The sequence below is a fragment of the Larus michahellis genome, chromosome 2 (assembly GCF_964199755.1).
Source record: "Larus michahellis chromosome 2, bLarMic1.1, whole genome shotgun sequence".
Lineage (NCBI taxonomy): Eukaryota > Metazoa > Chordata > Aves > Charadriiformes > Laridae > Larus > Larus michahellis.
The window spans coordinates 111351594-111378461 of NC_133897.1; the positions used below are offsets into that span (position 1 = coordinate 111351594).

General features: G+C 40.2%; 1 protein-coding gene across 1 annotated transcript in view; it reads left to right on the forward strand.

Moving 5' to 3' along the window:
- The window catches only part of MC2R (melanocortin 2 receptor), a 152146-nt gene extending 128628 nt beyond the window's left edge, over positions 1-23518 (forward strand). The window contains exon 2 of the mRNA XM_074573597.1: positions 22405-23518. Within this exon, the coding sequence (XP_074429698.1) occupies positions 22559-23518 (960 nt within the window). The 5' untranslated portion in view covers positions 22405-22558. The remainder of the gene's footprint in view (positions 1-22404) is intronic.
- Positions 23519-26868: the final 3350 nt, after the last annotated feature.

A 26868-nucleotide genomic window follows, 5' to 3' on the forward strand; every position in this document is an offset into this window, starting at 1 on the left:
CCAACATATGCCAGTGCTTTCCTAACTAGATCGTGTCTACGGTGGACTCATGTCCCAGACACATTCTGTGTTCGCACTGTCTACAGACTGTATTGCAAGGCATGAACTACGGAGAAAACCCAGAGCCCTTTTATTCCCTTATGGTAATTCTGTTACACTGCCCATTGGTGGAAAAGAGAGGGAAGCTGAGAACAAACTGGTCTCCGTTCTGGCACGTTCAATTTAGTGGCTGAAAACACGTAGAGAGTCTGAGAAGAGAAGGACTGCTGAGAAATATGAAGTCCTCATCTGTTCTTCTATTACGTATGAGTGGTAACCCAGCCAAAATGTAACAGAAGTTAAAAAGTCAAACTCTCTATGATCAGGAACTGTTCCAGTTGTGGTTGCAGGAAGCCTTTACATCTTGTTTCTTAGAGAATGGGTATGAAAGATTGTCCTGTGTCTTCAAAGCCCCTTATTCCATAACATTTATGTCATGCCCAGGTCCCACACTATAAAATACGACCTCATTAACCACTACCACCCTTCCCACCTTTTGTTATAATACACAGATATCATTCCCTTAATCCACAGACCACCCCTATGGAATGTCTGTCAAATGTCCATAAACATCCATAAATACCCACAAAAGTCCAGAAAATGTCCACTGAGTTCATTCAGCCCATGACCCTGGGCTCCATCTGCCATGGCAGTCACCCAGGACAGGAGAGATGGTGTGTTGTGTGGAGTTACTGGGCATCAAAGCCAGCTCAGGTCATGTCACTGCTGCGCTTGCACCACTTCTTATAAGACTTGTTCTCCATTGGTTCGGGTGGTTCCTGCTATAGCAATTCCTGTAACATGCAACTCAAATCATGGGTTACAACAATTTAAAGGTATATCCATTACAATCTCCAGCCCTGGTCCCTTTGGGCCAGGTTATAAGGATGTAACATTGTAATGAACTATTCTCCTTGCTCCTAGCCTGGCTACCAACAAGGGGTTCCTGCTATAATAATTCCCATAACATGCAACTCAAATCCTGGGTTTAACTTTACTCCCGATTTCTCTACTTCCTCCCCTCGAGCGGTGCAGGGGGACGGGGAATGAGGATTGTGGTCAGTTCATCACACATTGTTTCTGCCATTTTTTCCTCCTCAGGAGAGGACTCATCACACTCTTCTCCTGCTCCAGCATGGGGTCCCTCCCATGGGAGACAGTTCTCCATGAACTTCTCCAATGTGAGTCCTTCCCATGGGCTGCAGTTCTTCACAAACTGCTCCAGCATGGGTTCCTTCCACAGGGTGCAGTCAGTCCTTTGGTCATCCATCATTAACATTCATGGGCTGCAGGGGGACAGCCTGCTTCACCACGGTCTTCACCACAAGCTGCAAGGGAATCTCTGCTCCGACAGGCAGGTGTTCAGCCAGCTCAGGAAAGCAGGGCTCCATCACACATAACGGTTACTTGGGAAGACAAAACACCATAATTCTGAATGTCTTCCCCCAGCTTTATATACTGAGCATGACGTCATATGGCATGGAATATACCTTTGGTCAGTTGGGGTCAGCTGTCCCACCTGTGTCTCCTTCCAACTTTTTGTGCACTCCCAGCCTACTTGCTGTGGGGTGGGGTGAGGAGCAGAAAAGGTCTTGACTGCTTAGCAACAACCAAGAACATCAATGTTTTACCAATGTTATTTTCATCCCAAATCCAAACCATAGCGCTACATCAGCTGCTAGTAAGAAAGCCAACTCTATCCCAGAGGAAACCATGGCACCTGGCTTCCTGATTCATGGAAAGTTCAGGAAGGTTGGGGCAAAAACCCAAAAGAAATTCCATTTCCAGAGCCATTGTTTATGGAAATACTGTGAGTTATCAGCATATAGGGAGTTTGGCTGGAGCAGGTTTCAGGGCAGGTCTGTCAGGACAGTTTATCTTTCTGACCCTGCCTTACAGGCTGCCTAGAACCCCAATGGGCAATTTAACAGGAATAGTGCAAGCTGCCGTGGCCCTATTCAGTGGTGGCTTTGTTCAAAAATCATTCCTTTAGACGTTCTCACCAATTGCAGTGATCTTTCCAATTACAGGATCTTCACTTCACTGTAGTTCATAAACAGTTAAACATCTGTAATGATCTGGGGAATTTTTCCATTTGCTGCCTATTAAATTGCTTAGTATCGACAAATCATTATAACTAACAGACAGATTAAAAATCAAGCATCCCCACATTTCCAATGTTTGCTTTCTTTGTGGCTTTTTAATTACATTTAGAATATAGTTCCAAGGGCTGGTGAGAGACCATAAACAACAATATTCATTAAACCTTGACAATCTTGCATTTAAATGGAAGCAACCCCTTGGGCAAAAAAATACACCACCAAATCACATCAAAGAAAAGTGCCTGCTAGTTATAAGACTACAAGGTAGGAAGGCGAATCCCTTGACAAAAGATGTAGCAAGGAGGTAATTTGGCAAAAAGGAGTTTAAGCCAAAAGCAATCAGCTTTTTGCAGGAGTGAGCTGGAAAGTTAGAGATGCCAAAAAGAAACCATGCACAGAGATATAAAGATCCTGCACTCCATAACTAAGTGTGACAGAAGTTCAAAGAGCTCTTGGTGGGGAGAAGAGGCCAGAGAATGGTGTCCAAATTTTTGAGTGTCTGGTGTAGATAAGTGCATTGTCTTTTGTACCATCAGTCTACAAACAAGGATATTTGGATTAGAAACCATTTATAGGGTCTATATTTGTTTAAGCTTCAGTTTTATTGATTCCTGGAGGCATAAATAGTACAACGCTCCTGGAGGCTTAAGCACCTTAAAAATTTGAAACCCTTGGAAAGGTTATGCTGAAGTTAGAGAAGAAGGTATTCCTGAGCAGAAAACCCAAATCATAAGAAACGTCCAGCCCCAGCCCCTTAACTCTCAGGGGGAAAAAAAGGAAAAAAAAAACAAAAAAAAAAACCAAAAAAACCACAGGACCCCAATGCATGGAACCGAGACAAAAAATCTCATTGGTCAGTAGAGGAAGAGAATTGACCTGATCCGGGACGTCATCCAATAGGATAAGTATGGCTATATGTTTCAATATGCCATTGTCCCTGTCTTCCTTCCCCACCAAACCACAACTTTTTCTTCATAAAATGAAAATACAAGCCATATTCTAAACAATAAAAGCAAGATGTCCTTCCCAAAGAAAAACATCCCACAGGTCATAAACCTGAGGAACTCATTGCAAAAGGATGCTTTGAAGGCTAAAAGTTTACATGAGCACAAAGGGGGAGAGGGGATAAAAGAACCAAAAAACCCCAAGCACACAACAAAAAATTCAAGCTTACTAAACACCCAGAAGCAAAATTCAGTTAACTCAAACAGCTGGAGCTTTGTTCTTGGGGCATCCACCAATGGTTACTGCTGTAAACAAAATACTTCACTAGCTGGACCTTTGGTTTTACCTGAGCTCACGGTAGGTATGTCCTTACATCCCCTCAGTACCACCACTGAAGTGACCGCTCTCTCCCTGACCAGCTGATGGCCCCCAACCAGAAGAACCTGTGGTCAGTACTGAAAATTTCTGTTTCATCATCATCCTCCCGCCTCCTTCCTGCAGTGCTCCTTGTTGTAGTCTGAAACAACAAAGCAGCCAAAGCTCCAGATGTGCGGTCGCTGTGGCTCTGCCCTGGGGCTTGGCAGCAGGGGGAGCCAAAACTGAAGTCAGTACAGTCCCATGCAAGCGATCCGTAAGTGAGCAACAGCAGGTTACAGAGAAGGGGTCTAAGGGTTCAGCTGCTTGTGCAAACCCAATTTCCAGCACAGCTGAGCACAGCTTTTGCTGTTCACAATGGCTGAGCTAATACTGATAGCTAGTCTAAAACTAGCTCCGAGGAGCTTTTATCTTACTGTAAATAGGCCTTTTTTAGCTTCTCCATGACTCAATTACCCATTGGCAGAGGCAAGTGGAAATAATGAGTTAAGACTGTTTTTTTTTACCTCAAGGGTACCGTGCAGATAAACATATTGAAGATGATGGGGTGTGTGCTCAGACACTGAAGCAGTAGAGACCAAGCTAATGTTGTCTTCATTTGCTTTCCGTTGTCTTCTTATACCACCTTCTTATTTTGACGTAGCTTCATTCTGCAAATCTATTCTTTCATATACCTTCATTACTGGATTTGTTTTGATATGTGAATATATTACAGAAATTAAACAGTCAATACCAAACAGTAAAAGTCAAGCTTCCACAAGTTCCTCTGCCCCCACCTCCTACCAAGACAACTGCCTTCTGGCTTTGGTATTAAATTAAGATTTTAGAAAAGAGGGGAAAAAAGAGAGTTTCTCTCTTTTTCTTCCTTTTATTGCCTACTGAGCCCAAATGCCACTTGTGAAGATTAGTACGCTTACAAAAAATTCAATTTACCAATGCAAACACACTCAAATTTTTGCTCCAAGTCTCAATATCAATGCATGGCTGAGAATGACGAATGAACAATATAAGAGGCTTTTCAATTATACATAACAGATAACCAAACATTGTTTATGGAAAATGTGTTTAGTTGGAATAATGGGCAGGTAGATACAAACTAGATTGAGAACAAAATGCAAGTCTGTTGATTTTCTGTCACACTAAAGTAATGAAGCATGCAATAAAAGCATGCTATAGACTAATTAACAGTCAAAAGAAAAAAACTACAAATGCCTGAAGAAACATTCTTTTCTTTCAGTTTCTATCATGAACCTAAAACAAAAGCTGAATATTAATGTCCTGAAAGAGAAAAAGCAATAGACAAAGCTGTTATATCGGTTATCTCTGTTCTTTGCATGTCAAAAATGATAAGTAGGTTCTTTTAGACAGCAATGATTTCACACTAAACATAATATGAAAAGTACACAAACAGCACTTTAAAAAAATCACCCGATTCTTAAAGCTAGAAATTAAATGTAAGAACAAAAATATGTCAATTAAAAAAACTCCCCATAATCCAAGGGGAAATTGTTAGCAACATGTTACATTACTTCAACACACACACATCTATGGGGCTGGATGGGATCCACCCATGGATACTGAGGGAGCTGGCAGAAGTGCTCACCAAACCACCTTCCGTCATTTATCAGCAGCCTTGGCAAACCAGGGAGGTCCCAGTTGATTGGAGGTTAGCAAACGGGATTCCCATGCACAAGAAGGGCCCAAAGGAGGATCCGGGGAACTACAGACCTATCAGTCTGACCTTGGTGCTGAGGAAGGTTATAGAGCAGATCATCCTGAGTGCCATTACGCCATACATACAGAACACCATGTGATCAGGCACAGTCAGCATGGGTTTATGAAAGGCAAGTCCTGCTTGACTAAACTGATCTCCTTCTATGATAAGCTGACCCACTTAGTGGATGAGGGAAAGGCTGTGGATGTTGTTTACCTGGACTTTAGCAAAGCATTTGACCCCATTTCATACAGCATTCTCCTGGAGAAACTGTCTGCTCATGGCTTGGATGGCTGTACTCACTGCTGGGTAAAAAACTGGCTGGATGGCCAGACCCAAAGAGTGGTGGTGAATGGAGTTAAATCCAGTTGGCAGCCAGTCATGAGTGGTGGTCCCCAGGGCTCAGTATTGGGGACAGTTCTGTGTAATAGCTTTATCAATGATCTGGACGAGGGGATCGAGTGCACCCTTAGTAAGTTTGCAGTTGACACCAGGTTGGGCGGGAATGTCAATCTGCTTGAGGGAAGGAAAGCTCTACAGAGGGACATGGACAGGCTGGATCAATGGACCGAGGCCAATGGTATGAGGTTCAACAAGGCCAAGTGCCAGGTCCTGCACTTGGGTCACAGCGCTACAGGTTTGGGAAAGAATGGCTGGGAAGCCGCCTAGTGAAAAAGGACCTTGGGGGTCTTCGCAGTATGGGATGGGTTGGCCGACGACAACAGATGCTCTCCCCCACCTCTCACTCTAAGGAGAGGAAGAAGAGAGATAAAGAGAGTTAAGAGTTCAGAAAAAAGAACTAAAGTACTTTAATGAAATATTAATAATAAAATCTTCAAAAAGGAAAACATGAAATAGGTACCATATATATAAAATATACACAAAACCATATCAAGCTCCCAGGGAGATGTCACTGGTAAGCACTGGGAAAGTTCCAGACTGGACTCAGTGACAAATGGGAACTGGAACACACTGACCGGGGTCAAAAGGCAGACGAGCTGACGGGGTGTCCTCAGACATCAGTCATTGAAGAAAAGAGAGCCACTGGAGAAAATCCAAAGATGAAAAGTCCTTGGAAAAGAGCCCTCAGAGAGGAGCCAGCCTGACCCCTTTGACCCCTCGGCTTTTGTACCGAGCATGGCAGACGGGATGGAATACCCGACTGGCCAGTTTGGGTCACCTGACCTGTCCACAGGTGCGACCCCTCCACAGGGTAAACAGCCCAGTCGGCTGACCCTGGTTGTGACAGCAACAAGTGTAAGCAGGAGCCTCTCACTGAACAGAAAGGTGGCTCTGCTCCACCCCAAACCAGGACAGGGATATCCGTCAACAGCCAGCTGAATATGAGCCAGCAGTGTGCCCAGGTGGCCAAGGAGGCCAATAGCACCCTGGCCTGTATCAGGTGTAGCGTGGTGAGTAGGACTGGGGAAGTGATTGTACGTCTGTGCTCGGCACTGGTGAGGCCCCACCTCGAGTGCTGTGTCCAGTTTTGAGCCCCTCACTACAAGAAAGACATTGAGGTGCTGGAGCGGGTCCAAAGAAAAGCAACGAAGCTGGTGAAGGGTCTAGAGAACAAGTCTTGTGAGCAGCGACCAAGGGAGCTGGGGTTTTTTAGCCTGGAGAAAAGCAGGCTGAGGGAAGACCTTATCACTCTCTACAACTACCTGAAAGGAGGCTGTAGCGAGGTGGGGGTCGATCTCTTCTCCCAAGTAACAGGCGATAGGAGACGAGGAAATGGCCTCAAGTTGCACCAGGGGAGGTTTAGACTGGATATTAGGAAAAATTTCTTCACTGAAAGGGTTATCAAATATTGGAACAGGCTGCCCAGGGATGTGGCTGAGTCCCCATCCCTGGAGGTATTTAAAAAGGTGTAGATGTGGTGCTGAGGGACATGGTTTTAGTGGTGCACTTGGCAGTGTTGGGTTTACAGTTGGACTCAATGATCTTAAAGGTCTTTTCCAACCTAAATGATTCTATTATTCTATGATTCTAATACTCCAAGCTTAAAAGACAGACACACAACAGATATCAATGCATTTAGAGACTATACAGATAAATTCTTCTTTAAAATCCACTTGGACAGTGTTTCCGTTTTTATCAGGTAAGTGATATGTAACAGTCATCAGGAAAAGTAAATTGAAACATTTCAGCACTAACAGAACCTTCACCTGTCAGTCTTTTGGGGTTTAAGTGATATAAAAATTGCATGGGCTATCTTTGACATTCGTACTTTAAATTGCAGTATTCCTTTCTCTAATATTGTCTCTCCCATTCAGCTTAACTCCATTGTCAAAGCTTCCAATATAAATATAAATCAGCATTTTATAGAACAAAAGGTAGTACAGTTGGTCAGATTAACTGCAGTTACAAACCTAAGATTGTAGGGATGCTGTCTCAGCCTGATGTGAAGTCTTCACATATTCCATCACCATCTCTCTGCACAAAAGGAAAAGGAAGGAGGAAAAATAAAAGGAGACCTTCAACCTGCTTTATCAAAAGATTACAGTCTTCTCCCTTCCCACCTCCTGCTCAGTAGAAATGACAGACGTACTGCTGCTTTTGCCCTCAGACAGTCCCACTGTGGGCCCTGGGGTGCAAGATTTTTCTGAGACCAAGAAAGAAGAAAAGTAAAAATGCTGAAGTAACTCCTCAGTCTCTGAATCATCAACTAGGGATTTCAATAAAGTGACAATTTATTTTACTGTCTTGAAAGTGTAAAGTCTTTTAGTGATACTTATATTCCTTTGCGTATTTTTATTTATTAGCTTTAATTAGTGCCAAAGGACTTAGTATTTCTTCTCCTACCTAGAGAGAAAGCATGAAGGTATAAAATTTTATTTAGATGTTCAGGTTTCTTTAGAGATTTTTTTCTAAATGAGAAATAAAAATTCAAATATTATATTAAATTTCAAATCAAGAATCTTCTCACATTGCATGGCTGGCAATCCTATGCAAATTATTTGGAAGTTTATGAGGTTTTTTTGAAAACTAACTGCACTAACTAAACGTGAAATTTCTGCTTGCCAATAGCAAACTAGACGACCCACTCCACAGACTATCCCCGTATGTGAAACGTCGTTTTGCTGTCCTTAGTGTGATGCATGTTTTACAATTAAGCAATAAAAAACAGCTTCCCCATCAGACCGTGAATGACAAGAGAAGGAAGGTGTCCCAAAGAAGACTTCAGGTCAAAAGCTACCTGACCTGTGCCACCGTCTGCCATTAGCAATGTTTATCACAAACAAGGCTAGAAGGAAAAGAGGAAAGTAGTCCTACCTTGTAGGAGGTTCTAGAAGAAGAGAATGCAAAGTCCTAGATACTTCCTTTCTAAGGTATTGGCTCCTCCTAAACTTTGAAAGACTAGACCTGTGAAAAAAAACTAAACTGTGTATGTCTTGAAGGCTTTATTGTTTTCAAGTGCATATAATATTGAGCATCTTGAAGTTCCTTACCATATTTATAGATACTTTTTAACAAGTATAATGATCCCAATCTACATACAAATGTTGTAATTTATGTAACTGTAATGTAAAATTAAGGATATGTTTATTTTTTAAAGGCAATTTCATCGATGAAAATAACTTTCATTGAAAACTGTGTCAAGGTCAGTTATTTTGTTGCCAGTACTCCAAAAGCAAAATTAGTAAGAAAAAGCAAAAATGAAGTTCAGGTACTTAAAGAAATGGGAGAGAATAATTGAAATAAAGTTCTTGATAGAAATAAATTCCTCAGGTGAGAAGCCTGTTGATATGAATCACAGTATTTGCTTTTTGAAGGTGAAAAATAATTATATAGTAATCTTGATAATGGATAATCATGTGGAAAATACTTAACAAATGCCTCTTCTAGGTTTTCTTTGGTTAGAATGTCCCCTGAAAGCTCCATAAAGAGGGAAAGCAGGGAAAACAAACAGTAATTAAGAAAGAAAAAAAGGAGGATCCCAAACAGCCAATCACATTTAATAAAACGTGTACTCCTTTTGACCATTCTCATTCGCACCTTTGAAGAAATTAATGTACTTTTTACAAGATGACTAAATTCTGATATACTATTGATCGAATGTACTGAACATTTATAGAGATATAAAATATAGAACCTGGAATACCAGTATTTGAGCATTGGTTCCTGACCACTACACTATGGATGTGAAAAACATCTCTCAGGGCAAAAGCAATGACAGCTTTTCCTTTTGAAACCTTTCTGATCTTTCACATTGAATCCAATATTATACCTAAAACATTTGCAATATCATAACACAAAAAGAGCAAATCCAAATATTTAAAAATTAGTCAATGTTAATATTAAAGTTGACCAGGCAACTGCAGTTAACCCTTGCAGGTACTGAGTCTAATGCACTCTTTAATTACGCTATTGTAGGCTTTAACAGAATTTCATCTACTATTCCTTTTAGAAAAATCGAAGCGTGCAAAAAAAGTTCTATTGCAAGCATTTATGTTAATACACACATGAGGAACCTGAAATGAAAAGCCATTTAGACCAACAGTGCACTCTTGGGACATTTGGGCTAACAAAACTAACTGCAGCACTCCATATGGGCTGACACTAGAGATTGACTGCTCTTAACCTCAGAGGAAGATAAGAGGCCCAGGAAACTAGGTCTCCATTCTAAAGAAGTTGGAAGGAAACCATGGCCACATAGCCATCCTTACCTCCTCCTACCTTTTATTACTCTTTCCAGCCTGGCCTGGTGAGAGTGTCATGCCACCTGCCCCCACAGGCTGCTGGTTCATGACTTTGCCTGTTCCCATGCCTCGTCACGTAAGGGCAGACCAGCTGGGAAGTCTCCAGCTCTCCTCCTTGTTTTCCCCTCACTCCAGTACACTAGATACAACCACGCAGTGCAAGAAAATAACAGCACTACCTTTGATATCACTGCAAGTATTTTTGATTAATGATAAATCAAGCTTCCCAGGGGTTTGGCACCGTAACCATACATTTATGCTCAACAGCGTTCAGCTGTGAGGTGCTGGGAATCAAGCAAGAGGTGATGTCTGGAGACATAAGTACACCAGTGTTGCACCTTAGGCTTTTCTATTTACCCCAAATTCATCCAAAAAATTCTCTACTGGCACTTTAAGGCCAGCTGTTATCATCACAGTTGCTATATTTCAGTGTGCAAGATAAAACATGCTAACATCTGAAAAAGTTGGCTGAATCCTTTCTTGTTGGAGCTTTGTTTGACCATATGGCACAGCCCAAGGGATGAATTCATTACTACTGTGCCTTCTGAAATTCCCTAAAACTTAATTTTCTGTCATACTCCACATTTGCCAAGTCACTGAAAAAGAATGAGTAACATCTTTGTCCAAATACTGAATTATTAATAATAAAATTGCAAATATTCACATATTCTTGCTTTACCAGACAATCACAGTTAGGCTGTCTTCTGCTTAAGAAAAACCTCTTCTCCTGCTAATGTCTTCTCTAGCCATCTGTCCCCCAAATATTATTGTTTGCCTTCTGATGATACAGTAGCCTAACAGTTGACTTTTCTGCATAGCTCCAAGTTTGCATAGCATGCCGAGAATGGTGTGGAATGAAAATCTGACCTAACAGGTCTATTTTTAAGCAAGAATCAAATGGCAGGCTAAATCCACTGATGAAGGCAGTTGACTTTTGCTTGCTTGTTTAGCTAAACGTAATGGTTACAGAATCTGAGACTTCAGTAAGTATTTAATATAGCTTAATATATTAATAAACTACAGTTGATATATTCCCTGTCAACTGGATGGAAAAATCTTGTATACTGTGGAAATAGCATGTGTGTTTTTCTTGGCCCATCTGAGGTCCCAGTTTTCATGCACTCCTCTTCTGGTCAACTTTACTGATCATGGCTGCTCCTTGAAAGCCTGAACTATTTGCAGAGCTCTTTACTGCTACAATTTCTAGATCTCTTTCTCTCTTCACATATTGTGAAAATACTGTTTATTTCCTGGTGTGCTTTTCAGAAATGAAACACAGCGGGCTGAAAACATACACAATGTAAGTACTAAATCGGCTATAGTTTTGTAAGCACATTGTAAGAAGTTTGCCAGGTGAAAATGTCCTTCTCTAATTACTTTGCATTTTCAACCTTCAAACTAGAGTTGTCTACTGATTTCATAGCTCAATAAATAGAAATAAATTTTATGCAGTGTGATAACAGGTTTCAGTTTTTTTGTTTTTGACATGCAATTCTAGCTGCTTTTCCATTGTAATTCATCATAGTACAACTGGTTTACACAGTAATATTTTATTCAAAAAAATATTGAGTAACTCTTGGCCCCTCTCTGACATGTCATTTACATACCTTCCCTTCACACAACAAAACAGGAAATCAATGCCTTAACATTAGAAAAACTGATCTGCCTAAAATTATAGTGTTTTGTGCTTAGATAGGTGGTTTGTTAACAGGCATTTTAATTTATTACTCACCTCTGATCTCCTCTCTAAATGCTCACAGTACCTTCCAGAATAAATCTCTGAGTACCAGCCTTTCTATTTCTTACCATCGTGCTCCCTCAAACATTCACCGTGCGCTTAACCATAGCATCATACATCTCGGCTCAGAAGCAGAAAGCTTCTATAGCCAGCTCAAAAGTACAGTAAATGCAGCTTTTACTGCTGCACCTTTGTAATTAATGTGCCTCCTGGAGGCTGAAAGTTTTCTTATCCACAGTTAGAACAAAAGGCATGATGTTGTCCCTCACACACCTACAGCCCCAGCTCTCTTGGGCTGGTAGGAACGCTATTCACATTACATCTGAACACAGATATTTGAAATATGAGTTGAGAATTCTGGACAGTTTGGCTAACGTAACCTGAAAAAGTTTGCTCTGAGGGCCTTCTGCTCTTCCACTCTAAAGATGATAACATGGTCACAGGGCAAATCATGTTCCCAATTCTTTTTTATAACCTGGTAAATCACAAGAATTCAATTAAATCAATACACCACTCTCTTGTTGACAACAAGTACCTTCAGACTTTCTAGACTTAAATAAAACTAAAAATTGGATTTTTGTATTGTACATGACCCTAAACGTTGTTATTATGAGTTCTGACTGTTAACTTCGTTCTCAATTCAGACTTGATCCAAACGTATTTGTTGCCTGGGGCTGAGTGAAGAGCCTCTGTGCCTCCAGTGTGTTTATTTTCTCTGCAACCAAAATAAAATGTAAGCACAAATTCACAGACTTTTTTTCTTATTAATTTCATATACCTTATGGTACAGACCTTTTTTGTGCATGCAATGCACTGCTAGGCTGTGTATTATACTCCTAGTCTAGAAGAGAAATTCACAATACAAGAAGTGAAGGCCTTCCACAATTAACTTCCAAGGCACCTAATGAGTGTCTTCAGCTCCGAGGCAGTGAAAATGACAAGAACCTGAATTCGTAAGAAGATGAGTTCTGCCTGGCATGATATAGAATGAGTGCCCTTGAAGCTGGCGCTCAAGAGCAAGGACCATGACCAGGTATATCTGAGGGATTCAAATGATGGACAAGGCAGGTGAAAACAAATAGCAAAAAACTGTTCTGGACTCCTGTTGTGTTGACTGTGTCCTATTCTCCCATAACCATGCACACTTCTATTACTAATTATCTTTGTCTATCATAATAGCTCTCAGTGGGTCAAAAAAAAGGAAAGTTAAAAAGCAAAGATTAAAACGGTGTGCATTTGAGGATGGAGAGTGAGTGTGAGGCATGTTTTGCCTCCTTGTAAATCTGAAAGACACTCGAATATGATGAACATACCTTCCATTTGCTAAAGTTTTTTTATTTCTTCAGGTCGCCTTGCCTTGACTGTGTTGCTAAGCCTTTTCACCGCCAATTATTATATGCCAGGGACCCAAATGAATCTCACTTCAGCTGTCAAACTGCTAACTGCAGAGAGTTTGTGTTTTCACCCGTCCTTTTACACACAGATGAACTAAATCCTCAGTTCCTGAGCCCAAATTCACCCTTTCTGTAGTAGCCTTGAGCTTTTGTTCGGTTCCCTGGAAGCAAACAGATTTTCTCGGTTTATTCTGTTAAGAAAGTTATTCTGCTTTTGGGCATTGCTATTTAATGACTATTTAATAGATCCAAATGTGAAGTCTTTCCCTAGGGCAATTAACTTGTGCTATTCCCCCGTATTTGTTTCAGTAACAGGGAGTACCACCTCTTCATGAAATATTGTTAAAGCTCAACACGTTTTTTACCTTCATGACTTGAATTACAGTTCTTCGTAATAATTACTTAATTTTATCCAGACTGGTATAGTTGGACTTTGCTGCTGCCGAGTTCTCTCTACCTCATTAACTTTCCAGTTCAGCTACCAGTTTGTCTTTAGTAGAGGTCTTAGATTGAAAAACGAACATAGTGACAATCATCATGATGGATAGTGAACATCCTATGACATCTCAACCATCTACCTGTGTGTTTAAACACTGTTTATAGTACAGACCAAGGTCTTTTTGTGAAGAGACTCCTCGATTTACAGTCTGCCACATATTAGGAGGGGAGGTTATAAAGATCAGGAGTAGCTGAAAGGAAACATAGAATATTTTCACTTTGACTGGGCATCTTTTTTTTTTCCTTATAAATGTTTTCAGAGACAGTGGATGATTTATCTTAAAGTGACCCTAATTCAAGTCAAGGTTATGGCAATAAGACAACTGTCTTTCTCTTTGATTTAGATGTTCCAATCTTTCCTTTACGCAAAGACTATGTTGGCTTCATTTCCTTTATAAGTAATCTTGCTCCCAGAGTTTCCAGCACATTGACTCACGAGTTGTTTCACTAGCAGGTAAGTGGGGGTTTACTAAATCTAAAACTCAGAAAGCCTGCTTGGAGAAAGTAGTGAAAGATGCAATGTTATTTGTGGAATGAAGTGCCATATTTCTAATGTTCCCTAAAATCTTTCATCTTACAATCATTATTCTCTAAAGCAAAATTTTGGCAGGGGTTTTATGTCTCTTTTATGGTGTTTGAGAAAGATTTTCTTCTTTACCACCTGAAGAAGTTAAGCTGTACCGTAGGAGATCTTCCACTGAAAGGTTTCTTATCTTTTGGATACAGTTTGGCCTGCTCCATCTCAGTTTTTTCACTGCATCAGCCAGAGGTCACTTATCTTTCGAGACTTTCTATAACTGGTCATCAACGAGTCTTCTTCTGGGTCTGGACTGGGAATTACACAAGGAGGGCTACTTCTGCCAGGTGCGGCTTCGTAGCATTCACTCTGCTGCAGGGAGATTGAATTCTGTTCTCACTTACTCTAGTGTAAATATTGAGCAATTCTATTGATCTACCTGATATTATTATAGATTTTCAGGAGTATGACTGACAGAAGACTGTGTGGTTCGGTGCACCCTAGCTGCCAATACTCGTAGATACTTAATCCTGTGTCAGTCTGCAGCACACAGCCAAGGAAGGCAGAGGACAGCAGAGGTCTCTCTTCTTCCCTCTTGCAGGAGGTGACCACAAAGAAAATTGGGGCACAGTAAATGCAAACAACAACACATGTTGTTGTAGATACCTCAACTAATGTTTGTCCTCCGACGCTCCTTGTTACTTTTTTTAGACCAGAAGCAGAAGCCAAATGATAGCACACACACACATATATATGCATGTAGTCCTGTGATACCTGTGCAGAAATGGAAATACCTGTTCCACCACAGCACCATTGCCATGAGGCTCCAGATGCTGATGTATGGCAAAAACAAGCTAGAATGACCTAATTTGGGGCATCTTCATAAATCTCCCACCCCTCTCCAGAGGTGGGTTTGGATGACAGCACACCTTTTTCAATGAGATTTTGGCTACTTCTACCTATAGCAGAAGCCATGTCAGCACTGGATGCCGACACGCAACCAGACTAAAGCTTTATGTGGCCACTACTTCAAATGCAAGCAGATTTTTATGGGCTTGCAGAATTTAGGTTTGATTCTTCCCACATTTGCTTTCCTATTTGTTATTTCTTCCTCTCAGACAGATGGGCATGAAGATGGCTCTGAAAAGACACATGTCAAAGAGGAGTTTTCTTCACCCTGCCCCCATCCTATAGGTTTCCCAGAGAAAGTAACCACCACCCGTTGAATTTGTTTTTTAATCATTGTTTTTTCACTATTTTTACTTTTTAGCATAAAGAGATGTAAATATGAGCTCAGTGGCAAGATAAAAAGCACAATAGTATTTTTAAGTAGCTCTCAGGGAAGAAGATCCTGTGTCTTTCATGCATTGGTTTTTTTTCAGTAAGACATACCTCGGTTTACAAGATAGTGCACTTAAACAGCAGAGGATGTGCTACAAATCCACACCCTCATTTTCTATCATTTAAAAATATAAAATATAAATCTAATGGTTCCATCTGCTTTAACTATTGGTTTGTTTGCAACTACTGGAGCAATCACGGCCAGAGAAAAAGATGGGTGGCTCCTAAAAAAACACTTACGAGGGCTGCTTTCGTTAGAGCAGAAACACAGAACTTCTTTTTCAAGAAATGGTTAATGTTTTTCTGTACGGGAGTTTTCCTTGATGCTTGCTGATAACAACATTTCTGTGATGGCACTGTTAGTGGCATACTGAATGATTTACTGGAAAGAATAAGAACAGAGCAGTGGCCTCAGAAATGTCACTTGAAGGCCTCTTGATTGATTTTTACAATGATCCCAGAGAACTATTTGTCCTGTATTCAAATTCATTATTATTTTTCATTCCTTGTAGAAATTTACAGCCTATACCTAAGCTTATACATAGGCTTAAAATTAATTTATTCTGGAAGCAAATAAGAAAGAATGGTGTAATAGAAGTAGAATATGAAGTCTGGAACACAGTAACTAATGTTTCAAAAAAACATGAATCAACCTACTACAATTTTAATAAAGAAACATATATTTAGTAGGCATTGATCTTAGTAGCTCGTCACCAAGTCACTCCAATGGATTGAGACTGATCTACTAGAGTGAAAGATGTGACGAAAGGGTGTAAGTGCATCACTTCCAAAGCAATTACCTGCATCAGGCGCAGCAGGGTGGTGATGGGTTTTTTTCCTTAAGTAGATTATGTTGTTAACAAATGACAATATACTAATAACTATATTTCCTAATGTATCACAACTTTACAAAGCAACAGCAGCTTTACGGAGAGTGAGACTCCATGTGTCTCAAAACAAAAATCCAACCAACTCTCATCATCACATATACTGTCCAGCTGCAAAGACGGGGGAAACCTTCACTGAATTTCATTCCTTTCCCTGACAGCTGTGTATCAAATGACTTGTAAAAGTTTCCCCTCCCCAGGGCGCAGCGTGCTGCCTGCACCCGTGGGAAGGCTCCTCCAAAGTGCACGTACTGGATAAGGAAGCCGAACACCAGTCACTAGTGCATTAGTGCATTTACAGCCCTCGATTTTCTACAAGTTCTGGTTTTTCTCTCTGTAGCTTGCTCATTTCCAATAAAGTGTTCACACACTTGACATGAAGAGGCTTATGTCACTAATGAGTGTGTATTCAGTGTTTATGCCTTATGACAAGACAAGCCTTTTTATATAACCTCCAACGATTTATGCAATTTCTTTAGTTCCAGATACTTGAGACAACAGCATAGTTTTCAGTCTCAGCAATTGTATGTGAAAAATTATACTGCCGCAAGGAGTTAATCAATTAGAAAATGTTTGCTGATTTTTTAGCTTTGCTTTATTTTTCTCGCTGTCATTTTAATGGCCCTTGTCATTTCATTCATAAACATCCTAAATAATTCCTTTTCCTCTCTGCTATTGCAAAGATATTTTTTAAGCATATTGAGAACTCAGTCTATCTTTACTTAATCCTTTTTACTTTTCTTGCTTTCAGTATCTTTGCTGAAATACCCAGGGCTGTGCATGTCTTGAATGAAGCTACACTAGCATTGTATAGAGAGAAGCAGTCTTGGCCAATAAGTTTCTACATAGCTTAGATGCTTTATTGCATTTTTTGCTGTTGGCAACAAAATCACGGCATACTGAATATACCTAACCTTAAATACAAATGAGGAAATCTTTCCTGAAAATGACACTTTTCCTTAGTCATAAAACAAAGACATAATTTTGTTATTTCAAAGTTGATCTTAAGGGGTGTTAAGTGTGAAGTTAGTTCAAAGAAAGTACTAGACAGTGAAATGATGTGGGACATATATTCAATATTCTGATGCAGTAAATCTCCAAGACAAATAGCAGTGAACACTCTTATACAAGTATTTATCTAGGTCTGATGCCGGTTCATGAAATTAAAATCAGGTTACATAACATTATATAGTGTCTTGGGCACACATGAGGAGCCAGAATAGCTGTAATCAGTGATTAATACCTGGCCGACCTTATTTTGTTGAACACTAGAGGGAGATCAAAGCAAAAGAATAGATGATCTAATAGATGATGGATACTAATTGGTGCTGTTCATAAAATTTCCACTGATGAAAAGATGAAACACCAGGTATCATAGTATCTTAATTTTTCGACATAGCTTTCACATGGCCTTATTTGATATTGTTTTACCTAGAATGTAATTTTAAAGAACGAAAAAAAAAGACTCAGAAGGAAAACGACTGTGCTTTTATCAATACTACAGTTAATATATTCTGCACTACATTAGGTTTTCATATGACACGTTTACTTTGATAAGAAGATAGAGGTTTTAGCAACTGAACAATGAAACATAGGCACAAAATCCAGCTATCTCACTGGTTTTTGAACATGTGGTACTTTTTTTCTAGCAGGTACCTACAGCAGTAAGTGGGGGAAACTCGTGTTTCTGAAAGACCTTCCCTGGAAAGAGATCTTTCTGTTAGACCTGAAGGCAAGCAACTGAGACTGTTCGCACGCAGAACAGGATGGAAATTAATGGTGTCACAACTGCTGTTCTGTTCAGTGTTTGCTGAACAAAGCTTGTAACATAAAATGCCTGTTTTAAAATATACATATTTTTTACTTTTGCATGAAAGAAATTTATCAAATGCACGCTTCTTTGCCCTCTCAGTTACTGCTGGGAAATACTAGTACTTTCAGCAGGGTTCCCAAAGGAAGGGTCATTAAGGCCTTGAATAGTTTCCTAAAGGGACCTGGTTCATCAGCCCATGCAGAGGAGGGACCCTGGCATCCGCGTTTCACAACCAAAGAACTCCTCATGCTGCAGTTTGTGCAGGGATTGTTATGCTGGTAGGGATGTCTGAGCTGGATGGAAACAGCATGATGTTGGCACTGGTAGAAACGTGGTTATTGACAAAGAGCTGACAAAGTTAGGGTTAGTTTACCCTGAGTATGTGGCTGGGCATGGTGGCTTGCAGCTACCTCACACGTCAGTACAGTGTGCTGCAGCCCCCGCACCAGTCGGCACCGCCAGCCCACCCCATTTTCAGTGTACACCGTGGTGTAAGGAGAAAATGTGATAGATAGACATAGATATATATACACACTAATAATTGCTATTGTTATTTAGGGAAGAAAAGGTTTGGCTCGGCTCGAGGGACGTGACAGGAGTGAGAGGGCAGGAGCAGCGAGAAGCGCAGATGGGAAGGGAGAGCTGGGAATTTGCCTTTCAGCACAGCAAGCTGCTAAGCTGGCCCGGGGCTTGCTGTGAAACCATAACCTCTCACAAAGTTACCAGTCGGCTCTCCTCCACACAGAAAAAAAAAGAATGCTCCAAGTGTCACTTCACAACTCGTTTCAAAAAGGAGAAATATTTATATGTTATTGAACAGCTGTGCTGTCACTAAAGTTAAGTAGCAACTTCTCAGATGCGTCCTGCACTGTTTGGGTCTGTTTAATAAATGAGTGAATTATGGTTTTTGTCCAAGGCTCATCCTGCACGGTGCTGGGAGCTCCCAGCATCCACAGAGGTATTCTCAGCCTGGTCACAAGCTGAAGTACTGGGGCTGTCTTTAGCTGTGTAACACATAGCAGTACAAACGTGTTTGCAAGTGTCAGAGTGCTGTAAAGAGCCAAACCATAACCACAGTGAATGAATACGGCTGACAGCTAATCTGAATTCTATTTGTTTCTTAAGTTTGTCAGTATATACACTGTCAGAATAGTTTCCAGTCTTGGCTTCCAGTCTCACAGTTTCCTGCTTCATCTTGCTTTAGATGACTACAAATTGAATAAAACTTGCCGAGAATATTACAAATGTATGCATTTTTAGTAACTTCACTGTTGCTGTGAGATCATTCCCCATTATACCAGCTCAGGAGACTGTCTCTTTCTAGATAAATAATGCTTCTGAATATCCAGTGCTACTGAGCTGTTGATTTCTCCCTGCAGGACATAATTTAAACATGAAAGAGAAAGGGTTGAGGTTTTTGCAGTTTTTGTGATATAGCTACATTTGCAAATGTGTTTCAAACTTAAGGGGTCTTCTTTGTCATTTATTGTTTTTTGACTGTTTTACATTTCTTACTACCATCAGGCAAACTTATTGTTGGACAGAATGACCTCAAGAAAGGTAAAATACAAATAGTTCAGCCATTGCCAGGAAAAAATTATTGTAATATAAGGCACATATTGTTCTTAAATTGTTGTGCTCTATTTTTAACAATTCTGGCACATAAAAACTATCTGTGAAAGGCTGACGTTGCAGATACCTGCAAAAGATAAATCTGAGGTCTTTCAGACAGTGGGGTTGGTGAATGGCATGAACCCTTTATCAGGACAATACAATGTGGAAGCGAACTGACAAGGTATTGACAGTGGAGAGTAAATCTGTTGCATCCAAGCTGCCTCTGGTAGTGCTAACAACACAGGAGGGTAAACTTTTTTTTCACCTGCTGATTATTTATAGCTTTGTGTGAAATGACCTTGGCTCTAATTTCTGTAGCCAGTGGAAATACGCAGCCGAGCTCCAAGGTGTCTTCTTTTTCCATTAGCTTTTAGGACACACTGAGGTTGCTCATTGTGTTCACAACAGCTTTACATCCCATGTGTAGTCATACACCGTGTAGAAGCATTAAACTACTTCATGCATGCTACCCGGTAGATGTGTGTCAGTGAAAGGATCCTGTAAATGTGGGACTTACTGCAGATGGATGATATAATTTGCATTGCACAGATCAAGCACTAGATTTACCACCTGTGGACAACACGGTATACACAGATATTTCTGTCTGGGAAGTCTGAGACAGACATCTGACTACGCACAACACCGAAACATCAGAAAAGGAGATAATTGGCAACATCCTTGGTGGAACCGTAATAAAATAGTGTGCAATAGGCATGTATACATGCTGAAATGAGAATCGCTGAAATAAGAATGTCTTTTTCTGACTTTCTATTAATTGTTTGAGAACAACACTAAGTGGTATAATGTAATCATTCAGATTACTGTAACTGCCCTAAAGGCCTTATAAGTTCTCTGCTCTAACCAAATGCTGTACTGAATATGAAGTTACTGTAAATTTATAAGCAGCAGATGTAATATATCATGCCATTCATAACACTATATGTTTTCAGTGAAGGAACCTTCATGTTTGTCAGGCAGATTAGTTCAGCAATATGACTATATCAGCAAAGAAGCGTTATTGAAAAACAGTCCTGAGAGAATAGTGACTTCACAAATGCATTTTTGCCAACTGATTGTCCTGTTTAAATCCCATTGAAATGAGGCTTTGTCTGAAGTGCCTGTGTTGACCTTCTATCAAGAGTGAAAATTGTTTAAACAGATTGCTAGGTTAGAAATCAAAAAAAATTAACTGTGACAGTAGCTCTAGGTGAGAACAGGAAAAACATATCATTAAAAAGACATTGCTGAGTCTCATATTCTTGTTAGTATCTCCTTCCTTCACTTACTGACAGATGTTGACCTAACTGTCTTTGGGAATGTCCACGCATGCTGCAGTGCAGTACAGTTCATTTTATCCACTACACAGCCTTTGTTTTCAGATAAGTATGGGTACTCTCTGGAATGCTTTCTCTTAAGTGAGCTTCTTTCAATTGAATTAATGATGGCTGGTGGTCCAAGTCTCAGCAGTCTTCACCTCAAGTAGCACCTTACTGGCAATCTCTGCAAATAACATTAGAAAACCCAGGTCAGAAACCTGTTTTCCATTGAAAAGTGGCCAAACACATTCATCTGCATTAAGGCTAATCATATTCAATCACCAGTTCAGCTGTCCTGACTACAGATGCCCACTGACACTTGCAGAGGGCATTGTTTGTATACAGAGTAATTAAAAATTTTTACTTCTCCCTTGGAAACAGTAATGGCATTCGGCAGCCCTGACTATGAACAAATGTCCAAAGGAATTTCAAGACTTATTGGTATGAAAGTGCCAAACAACTCTAAAGCTGGTTTGAATTTAAAAACAGAGGGAGAATATATCAGTTCTTTAAAAAGGGGACATTCCAAATAGCAACTGCATCTGTTTCACAAATGGGGCTATAAAAACTACAAGAAAAAGTGGGTCTTATTGTTTATGGGTAACATCCAAGCTAAATTAATATCAAATCCATTTATACATTAATGAAAAGCCTAAAAAACCTAATCCTTTGGAAAGACTCCTGTATGCTTTAATGTAGTTTAGATCAGGTTCATTATGGAGAAAGAAAAACATGGTCTTGATGCTGAAATAAACATTTGGTCTTTTAGAGAGTTGTAAAATACAGCCAAGAAAAGATTATACTTTGGGTCTTAATCTGCATTAGAAATATGTTCATCAAATCAAAAGACAGTTGCAATTTACCTGAAAACGAAGCCTCTCACTAGTATCTAACATGCCTCAAAAGAATATCAGTATTTACAAATGTTCACGTCTAAATTGAGGGCATTTTATTTCACCATCAAGTGTGGTGGTAAACACGTTACTGTCCTGGACAACAGTTTACCTTGGCATTGGTCTCATTTGTGTCTAATAATACTGCAAATCTTGTAAGAAATGCCAGACTTTCTCAAAGCAAACAGCTGGGCCAGTAAAGATTGCCAAACTCTTGAAGTCTGTCAAATCAGTTTCAGTAGATGTGGAATGCTCATTGGTAAAGAAAACTATATTTTTTTTTTAAAATTGCTTTGAAGCTAGAAGAAAATTTATACTTTGTTTTCCTCTAAGGTTCAGCAAAGCCTGGAGGAGCTCTTATTTTATCGAAACAAACTTTGCTCCAAACAAACATCTCTCTGATGATGATATATGTTCATTCCATTGCAATACATGATATTTCATATGTCTATTTTTGCCATATCTGTGTGGTAAATTTCTTCTTGATATTTATGTTTCTACATGTTTTATTGTAGGAGAAATTCAAAACATTTCAGTTAAGCCTTGAAATTGCTCCAGATGAAGGAGAAAACCTTCATCGAAAGAAGAATGGTCTGACTGACAGATCAGCTTCAGAATAAAGCCAAGCCTGAGAAACAACAATCCAGAATCTTTCCACAATCAGAAGAAATGAGCACTGAGAGACCTTCCAACCTCATCAAACACCCAGGGCAGACAAGCATTGCTTCTCTCGAAAATATAAGTGATTTCTCCTTAAATGTCACTGACTGCACCCAGGTCGTGGTGCCAGAGGAAGTTTTTTTCACTGTTGCTGCTGCCGGAATACTGGAGAATCTGCTTGTCCTTATTGCTGTCATTAGGAATAAGAATTTGCACTTGCCCATGTACTTCTTCATTTGCAGTTTAGCCATTTCAGACATGTTAGGTAGCTTGTACAAAACTCTGGAGAACATCTTTATCATCTTGTGCAAAATGGGGTACCTCACACGTCGTGGGGACTTTGAGAAAAAGCTGGATGATGCCATGGATTCCATGTTCATTCTGTCTTTACTGGGGTCGATTTTCAGCTTGTTAGCTATTGCAGCAGACAGATACATCACTATCTTCTACGCTTTACGATACCATAATATCATGACACTAAGAAGGGCCTTGGTTATCTTGGCAATCATTTGGACATTCTGTGCTGGCAGTAGTATTGCCATTGCCCTCTTCTCCTACGAAGCAGCAACAGTCATTCCCTTCACCATCCTGTTCCCTTTAATGATGTTTTTTATACTGTGCCTCTATGTCCATATGTTCCTCCTGGCTCGATCTCATGCTAAAAAGATCGCCTCACTGCCAACCAGCACAGTCCATCAGAGAACTAACATGAAAGGAGCCATTACACTGACTATTTTCCTTGGAGTTTTCCTTTGCTGTTGGGCCCCCTTTGTTCTTCACATCCTGTTAGCAAGGTTTTGCCCACATAACCCTTACTGTGCCTGCTACATGTCCATTTTCCATGTGAATGGGACACTCATAATGTGCAATGCGATCATCGACCCTATGATTTTTGCATTCCGAAGCCGAGAATTACGGAGTACATTTAAGAAGATGTTCTGCTGTGCCAGGTCAAACTGGAACTGGTAAACGCTTCATGAAAAATGAAGATCGTAGAAGCACACCTATGGGGTGCTGTGAAACATCAGTTTGCAGAGTTAAAAATATTAACAATTATGCCCAAAGTAATACTATGCTTCTAGGATACTGCCAGTGATTTTCAGAGGGCTAACAAAGAATGCATAAAAACTAAGTATGCATACAAATCTTTGCTAATAGGACCTCCAGAAATATTACTGATTAAGTTAATTCTGCCAACAATTTTCATGCAAGTAAAAAAATAATTGTATCTTAACTATCTTTGTCATTTCAGAAAAATTCAAACATAAATCTTCTGCAGCAAGTATTGCATTACCCCAGAGATGAGTTTATGCCAACTCATTTTGTTTCAGTAATTTCAATTTAAGGTGTACACTACTTAAAAATTCTGCTGTTTAAATCACAATTAAATGAACACTTGTTTCTAAATTGCACATTTATGTAAAACTCTATGATAAAGTAGAAAATATGGACATGTAATTGGATTTTGCTGGAAAAGTGAATTCATGACTGTTCTTTAACATCTAGTCTCCTTAAAATCAGGCAATTAGTGTTCTCTAAGTTTCAAAAGTAATTTTGGACTGTGAGTCCAAGAGAATAAGATATTTTGGTTTAAAAGATATTTTTAGTGACTGAAGAATTTTTTCCAACACAAAGTTGTTGTGGCAGCAAAGACAGGTTTTGAATTTTAAAACCCCAGAGCCAGGTCTGGACTAGCAAAGGGAATCGCTGAGCTTGCCAACTCCCCATTGGAAGTCCCGGGGCCAGTTTGCGTTAATAAAATAAGAATCTTCACAGACAGTAAAAGAACTTTGATTCAGTCGTGACTTTCTAAACATGTCACAAAAAAGACTTCAGAAAATAAAATACCAGAGAGAAAATTCAAAGACCTCCACGGAAGTCAGCCACCTGGGTAAGGAATCAGCTAGCCAGTCTGGAAGGATGCTACAAAGCAGTTTGCAATTTACAAAATCCAAGTGAGAAAATTTTGAACTGTCCCTGCCAAGCTAATAGAAAACTCACAAAACTTTAAGGCAGAATAGTTTTCAACAGCAAAACATCCTGAAGCTGTCCAGAGCATATGGTGAGGAAATAACATCACAATAATTCAGTGGAGTTATTAAACTGTGCCAGAGAGAGAATATTTAGTAAGAGACAACCATGAAACTGAGAAAAGGAGAAACTGAGAAGGAGAGGAAAAGATAAAATCTATTAGAAATCAGAGATAAATAGAAGAATTTACTCTGATAGAACACTAAGAAAAACGGAATTTTCAAGCTATATGGAATATGGACCAAACTGTACATATTCAAGTGGACTTAGGCTTACGGATAAAGGTATAAGAAAGGGACGATAAACCTGAAAGCCTCTGTAGAACTAAGTAAAGAAAATAAACGAGGAGAAAAAAAGATACTAAAATGAAAAATTTTCAAACCTATATATTTATTACCAAAAAAGGTTTATCTATAAAATGCAAGTTCAGAAGGGAGTTCAGATATAATCACACATTTTATTTTAATGAGAATTTTTTCCTTTCCATCAAAAGTGGAACAAATGTAAAGCTGCACAGCAAGAAATGACTGTTAGAACTGAAAAAAAAAAATAAAAATTATATAATATTAAAGACAAGGCAAAACAGAAAACCTACAGTACCATAATACCCTGTGTACACAGTTGATGGTCTTCAAAATGATTAAAAAAAATTAGACAGAAAATTGTAATTTAGGCAGCCCTTATATTAACACTGCAACACATGAAATATCTGCTAAATATACGTTCCCTCAAAACTTTATTTTTCATCCGCTTCCCTAAAACAGACATAGTTAAGACAGCTAAGTAGCCTCCACCATGTTAGATGTCACTGCATCCTGTAAGGAAGTCCACTCTAACTCTACAGATACAAAGTGTTCATGTTCAGACTGAGCTCTCCAAAGGTAAATTTCAGTAAAGTACCTACCATAAAAAAATTAACCTGGTAACTTCTAAACATGGAGGGATAATCATTAAAGAAAATACTATACATTTAGCACTGCAAAGAGGAACGTTCAAGACAGACTTGTGTCAAAATCCAAAATTCAGCAGTAAAGCATATCATTAAAATTCTGTATAAAGTCCTTTGAAAAGGACTCCTTGTCTTGTGGAGGCACTGGCAGTTAGGGCTAGGAGAGGGACAAATGTGAGTGTCCATGCTGGGGGTGGACGTGGCCACGGCTACAGCAGGCCCCAGATGAGGCCACCAGCTACTGCCTTCTTTTACCACACCAGGATGTGGCAACTCAGGGTAGTCCTGCGACAAGTGTGGCTTGGCCTGGAGGAAACGGGACAACTTGGACTGGCTGCCTTCAGCCTTCATCTCACTGCCTTTACCTACACAAGAGTCTCAGGAACTGGCTGGCACCAACCTTCCTCGCAGCATCCCCAGGCCCAGGGGAAAGAGGAGGGGGAGCAGTTACTCACAGACCCTAGGAGCCAGAGCCCAGCTTTGCCATGCCTTGCACTTTGCCTTGCAACAGGGACCTGGGTTCCTACCTCGCCACAAAGCTTGACCCCCCAGGCCGTGCAAAGGGGAGAGTGGCCAGAGGCAAGTGCATTGGACAAGGCACCATTCCCACCCTCATCCCAGACATCCAGCCTGTCTTATAGGTTTCCCCACTGCCCTGCCTATGCTGCAGCCTCAAGAAATGGCTGGGAGTAGCGGCACTCTACTGCTATGCTCCAGACCTACACCAGGAGCCCTCAGACAGCCTGTGTGGGACACAAACTGCTCACCAAACAGCTGGGTTCACTCCCTCCTCTTCATTACCCATGCCTCAGCCTCACCCTTGACCTAAGACCCTAAGGGCACCTAAGATAAGAACTTAAGATACAAGGTCCATTCTACAAGCACACCATCAATCCCTTTCCTCTTGGCCCTACTTCAAGGGCAGAGCAAACTATCCTCCATTAACCCAGTGTCTGTCCGCTCCTTCCCATGCTGTCCCCCTGTCTGTCCCAGCACCATCCCCAAGCCTCCGGCCACCATTTACCTGCAAAACACGGAGCAGCCGTGGTTATGTAGGTTATGGCCCAGTGAGATTTTTTTTCCATCTAGTTTGTTAAAACAAGGAGTCAACAGTTAGGCAGCAAATTTTTGGCAGGTTTTATCCCACATCATTTTCTTTGACTTAAAAGTATTTCTGCAGTTACTGATGTTGGATCTCAAGTTGCCATGAGATCCAAGCACTGTCCAGAACTGGTTCCCACCTCATGTTACCAGAAATTAACCGCCTATTCTTCGTAGCCTACCTGGTCTCATCTGTGGATATCCTTAGAACAACATCCCAAAGTATTTGTTCATGTCA